We start from the raw sequence: 5713 nt of genomic DNA on the forward strand, positions 1-5713 counted from the left end.
TATCAGGATCAATCAGAGGACACCGAGAAAAGTCAATTGGTCTGGAAGGCAGCGGTGGATGGAGGCTTCCAATAAATGGAGAGGGAGATCTGGGGTAAGTGGAGTCACATGATTTGGTCCCTGGAGGGCTTCATTCACCTGGCCACGTTGTCAGCATGCTTTCAATATATTGCTCCCACTCCTCCCAGCATCTCTCAGTCTTTTCTGCCTCCAAGAGTCTCCTCTTCTGGTTCTGGAATCTCTTCCTGGACCACAGTGGCATGTTCTTTGTCTTGTTGGTTCACGGTGTTCCAAGTAGAAGTGGGGGGAAAGAAGAGAAGGCTCAGGGGGATGTAGGGGTGGTCTCTTCTTCCTGTTCTCCAGTCTCCTGCAGCCTGATGTACAGCATACAGGCATCTTCTCGAGAAACTCGCTCCCAGCCACTCTCTTTCACATGGTATAGGTCCACAGAGCCACCTGAATAGGCATCCCTGCGGGTAGCATGGGCCACGGCTTGGCGAGCCAGCGTATAAGCCTCTTCAATACTCATGTCATAGCGGTAGCCACGGTCCAGCACACCATAGGCATAGGGTGAGCCAGAGCCCACGGAGAAGACATCACCAGCCAGGAGGGTCCCATCACTGTAGACATAAAAGAGGGCAGGGCCAGCCTGGTCCCAACCACACAGGGCTGTGGCCACACATAGCCCCAAACCCCGGTAACGGTACAACATAGTGGAGAGGAGCTTGGCAGCCCCTGCCACAGTGGGCAGCTGGCCCTCCCTGAGAGCCCGGAGGCGCAGTTCCCGTTGCAGTATTCGATACCAGGTGGCACAGTCAGCTGACGTGCCTGAGGTTGTGCCTAAAAGGTGCTGGTGGACAGGGATGACCTTCTGGGAAGCAGGGCATTCCACGTAGGAGCCACAGGAAGATCGGGTGTCAGCTGCAGCAATGACCCCATGGCGGAATCGGAAGGCTAACGTAGTAGTGCCATGTGCCAGTTCTGGCCCCTGTGTCTGCAGAAAGCCAAGACGGTCATAGCCCCTGGGGACAGTCCAGTCTCCAGCCCCAGGCAGGTGAGGGCTCAGGGCTTCAGGGGCCTGCCAATTGCACACATTCTCCAGAGCCATCTTAGGAAGCAAGTGGAGACTAGGAATTGGGCAGGGTTATATGGGCTGTGGTGAGGTAAGGCAGGACCAGGGGAAGATAAGGTACGCTACTGAAAAGCTGGACTGCAGCCAGAGTTAGGTGAGAACATTGAGAACTGACGCTCCTCTTCTTCTACCCCTCCCCCTAAAAGGTCCTACTGAAAGAGAATCAGGCATGGCAGAAGGAGTCCCATGGCTGGGGGGATGCTGTCATTAGTAGGAAAGCTTCATCCTCTGTCCCCCATGTTGTGCCTGAGAGTGACCCATGGGATCACCTCTTTGTCATACTTCATGTATCCCCTGGAAAGCATGGAGGAGTAGGGGATTTCTTGGAGTAGGATAAGGAAGGGGAGCTGGGATAATAGCAGAGAAAGGTAGGAGTGACCTACCTGCCTTCTTGCTTTCTTTTCTTCCCTTCTTTTGTATCTGTAAAATGAGGATCATGATACTTGCAATAGCTATCTCATAGCCCTATGGTGTGGATCAAGAGGAATAATGCATGTAAAACACTTTGCAAACCTTAAAGCATCATATAAATGTCAGTTTTTATTATTATTATTCTCTCCTCCCCATCTTCCTTTCCTTCCTCCTTCTCTACCTTCCTTCCTTCCTTCAGACTTAGCCTAGTTCACACATTCAGCCCAAGAAGGAGAGAGATAGACTGTGGCACAGAAAAGGGAAGGAAGAATAGAGTGAAAGGAAAAAAAATATTCAAATCCCTGCCACACAAGGCAGCCTTAACTAGAGGTAAGTCTGAAAAGAAACTGTAATTTCAACTGTCCCTCACTGCCCTTAGCATTAATGTGCCACAGCCCATCCTTCCCATTTAAAGAAAAAACAAAAACAAAAACAAAAACAAAACAAAAAAACTGACCTATCATCAGTAGGAAGTATGCTTTGAGTTGTTTTTCCAATAGTGGGGAAAGATTTGCACTAATCCAGCCATACTCTCTCATTTGTGGCAAATAGCATTCATTTTCAAGACAGCTAGTCAGGCCTGGGCTTGTAGTCTATGGCCATAGAACGGAGTAAAGCTAAGAGGTCAGTGCAGGGATCCCTATTAGTATCATGTGCTAACTCCAGGTCATGCTAACCAGTAGTCTTTTTGGAGTCCTGAGGGGTTTCGTAGACCCTTGGGAAGTGGAGAAATCATTTTGTCACAGAGTGGTACACTGCCTCCTCTTACAGCCCTGATGGTGTAAAAGTACATCACAAGGTTTATTTTGGCCGAATCTCTCAAGGTCTTTCAGTCCATTCCCCTACTCTGGGAAACCTAAAGAACCCAGAATTGTGCCTCAAAGTACAGGACAAGCTTCTCTCTCTGTGGTTGGTTCTATTCATTCTCTCATTACAGAGTCTCTTGATTAGAAGTCTTCCTTTCTATTCCCACTGCTCTTCTCCCCTTTTCCTTATCACCTCTCACCTGGACAATTACAGGTCTGGTGATTTCACTGGTCTCTCAGCCCCCAGTCTCTTTAACTGGTCCCAAAACCCACAGCCAGATTAATCTTCCAAAACCTTTGATATTTTCATATTATTCTTCTGCTCAAAAACTTTCAGTGGATCCCCATTGCCTATAACATAAAACCCAGATATCTTAGCCCACTATATTTAAGGCCTTCTGCAATCTGGCCACAACCTGCTTCTTAATAATTCCCATTTCTCCCTTACAAAGCCCTTCTGCTGTAGACAGATGGGCCAATTCATTGTCTTTCCTCAACACATGTGTATTCCTGCCTTTGTTTATCTTATTCTTAGCACCATCAACCACCATTTCTTCCTCACCATATCTAGAATACCCTCACATCTCCTCCCCAATTATCTGAATCTTCACTCAAAGCTCAACTCAGATCCCACCTCCTTTCTGAGCTTTCTCTGACTATCCTGTTACAACCTCTTCCCACCTCGAATCTCCTGTAGCCATTGTCTATAACATTCATTTGACACACCCTATATATTGCTTTGAATATTCGAGCCTTTGACAGGTCTATATCTTGTCTCCACAATCAGACTGTAAGCTTCCTGAGGGAAGGAACAAAATCTTATACTTCTTCATATCCTTACAGCAACCTCTTCTTATTTATTCAGTTGGTATGTATTGAGCATCCACTATGTGTAAGATATGGGGGATATAAAGTTTCACAAAACAGGTCCCTGCCCTAAAAGAACTTATAGTCCAGTAGAGGAGATAACATGTGGACAAATATGTATCTGTAATATAAAACAGCATATTATTAGTGCCATAAATGGTATAATTTCAACAGAAAATTAAGTGACTACCATGTACAGAGTACTATTTGGCACTAGGAGAGCCCAAAGATGAAAGGATCCCTGACCTTGTGTACCTCCTCATCTAGTAGAGGAATATGAAACACATGCAAATAGCTATTGTACAAAATGATTCATGAGAGGTTAAGATCAATTGCTATTGTTCACTGGATAAGTATTTGCCTTTGCCTATGCCATGGAATGCCATCATTCCAAACTCTACGTATCCCTACCTTTCCTTTCCCTTCCCTTCCTCATCATTCAAAGCTCACCTCAAATGCTACCCTGTACATGAAGACTTCCCTGGTCCCCCTAGCTGAAAATCTGCACAGTGATCATTACTGATAAAGTATGGGATAGGGGAGAGGTGCATCAGGAAGGAAAGTGGAATAAGGGGGAAATTCATAGTAGAGGTGGCATTTGAGCTAAACCTTAAAGGATGAATCAGATTTTATGGGGGGGGGGCTCAGGGTGGCAGAGGAGATGGAGGGGATTGGGATGCTATTTCAGAATAAAGAACATACAAACAGCATTGTGGGAGCTCCTTCTTTTCTCTCTTCCCAGCCAGGCAGGAAGGAAGGCAGGAAGGCAGGCAGGAAGAGGGTGGCTGAAAAGAAGACGAAAAAGTTGCTGGAGTTCATCAACTCCAGGCTCCAGCTGGTCATGAACAGCAGCAAATATGCGCTAGGCTACAAACAGACCTTGAAAATGGTCAGACAAGGTAAAGCCAAATTGGTCATCTTAGGCAACAACTGCCCAGCCCTGAGGAAATTAGAGATTGAATATCACGCTATGTTAGCCAAAACTGGCATCCATCACTACTCTGGCAATGACACTGAATTGGGTACAGCATGTGGGAAGTGCTACAGAGTATGTATACTATCATTGATCCAGGTGATTCTGATATTAGAAACACGCCAGAATAGACCAGTGAAAAGTAAACTGTGCAAAAGTATTCTTTAATAAACTGACCAAAGCTTGTTTAAAAAAAAAAAAGAACATACAAAGAGCTATGGGAACATAGATGGAACCAGGATTATGTTAATGGAACACAATGGAACCAGGAGTACATTATGAAAGCCCATGAAAGCCAGGTTATGGAGTTTATTCTACCGATAATAGAAAGCCACTAGATGTTTTTTGAATAGGGTCAAAGTCACACTTAAGAGGCAGCTGATGAGCACTGCGCCTGGAATCAGGAAGATCTGAGTTCAAATCTGGTGTCAGATTCTTACTAGCTGTGTGACCCTGGACAAGTCATTTAATCTCTGCCTGCCTCAATTTTCTTGATTGTAAAATGGAGATAATAATAACAGCACCTACCTCTCAGGGTGATTGTGAGGATCAAACAAAATAATAATTGTAAAGTGCTTAGCACAGTACCCGGCACATAGTAAGCACTATATAAATATTAGCTATTCTTATTATTAAGAACTAATTTGGTATCAAGTTATAAAATGAATTAGAAGAGGATAGAGACTAGAGGCAGGGAGACCAGTTAGGAGGTATGCTACAATCTAAGAATGAGGGATAGGGAGCTTACTTACAGTTGCTGAAGAAGAAACAAAATGGAAACCATGGAATTGAGAGACTGTGTGAAGGAAGAATTGACAGGAGATGGTTAAGAGGCAGGAGTCAAAGTTGATTGCGAGATTTCTTATCTGGGAAATTGGAAGAAAAATGGCACTACTTACAGAAATAAAGAAGTGAGGGAGAATAGTAGGCACTGGAAAAATATTTGATTGATTAGATGAATCCTGCAATTCCCTGTGTGATCCAAGTGTGGGGGAAAATATATTCCTTCTTTTCAGTTTGATGGTAGAGTTTAAAGAAGGTTGCTAGATTTTAGGTTTGAGAATTCAACACATATAGCGTTCGAAGAGGTTAAAGGTGTGTGTTTGGGAAGGTGGGACAAAGGAGGGTTGAGGTTTTGTCATCCCCAGCAGCTGTCACGGAAGGGATGGTGCTGACACTAGTTGGAATTCCAGGCACTTACATGCTATACCCAGAAGTGGGTACATCGTTATAAACTCATGTCCACTTTCTGGTTTTATCTGGCCTCCCAAGTGAGTTAAAATATGTGGAACAAGGCAATGGAATATGTCACAGAATTTAGATTTAGAAGGGGACCTCATTAGCCATCTACTCCAATCCATATCCAAAAGGAATGCCCATTATAACATACTTGAGAAGTGGTCATACAGTCTCTCTCTCACCACTTCTCGGAGGCATTTTGTTATACTTCTGGATAGCTCTAATAGAAGTTTTTCCTGACATGAAGCCTAAATTTGTTACCTTGCTACTTTCATCCATTGACCC

General features: G+C 44.5%; 1 protein-coding gene across 1 annotated transcript; it reads right to left on the reverse strand.

Moving 5' to 3' along the window:
* Positions 1 to 322: 322 nt before the first annotated feature.
* Positions 323 to 1108, reverse strand: LOC114035900 (proteasome subunit beta type-11-like). The gene has a single exon (XM_027852285.1). It carries the CDS (start codon positions 1106 to 1108, stop codon positions 323 to 325), a length of 786 nt encoding a protein of 261 aa, XP_027708086.1.
* Between the last annotated feature and the right edge of the window lie 4605 nt (positions 1109 to 5713).

The sequence above is a fragment of the Vombatus ursinus genome, unplaced genomic scaffold (genome assembly GCF_900497805.2).
Source record: "Vombatus ursinus unplaced genomic scaffold, bare-nosed wombat genome assembly UNPS02009559.1, whole genome shotgun sequence".
In the NCBI taxonomy this organism is placed as follows: Eukaryota; Metazoa; Chordata; class Mammalia; order Diprotodontia; family Vombatidae; genus Vombatus; species Vombatus ursinus.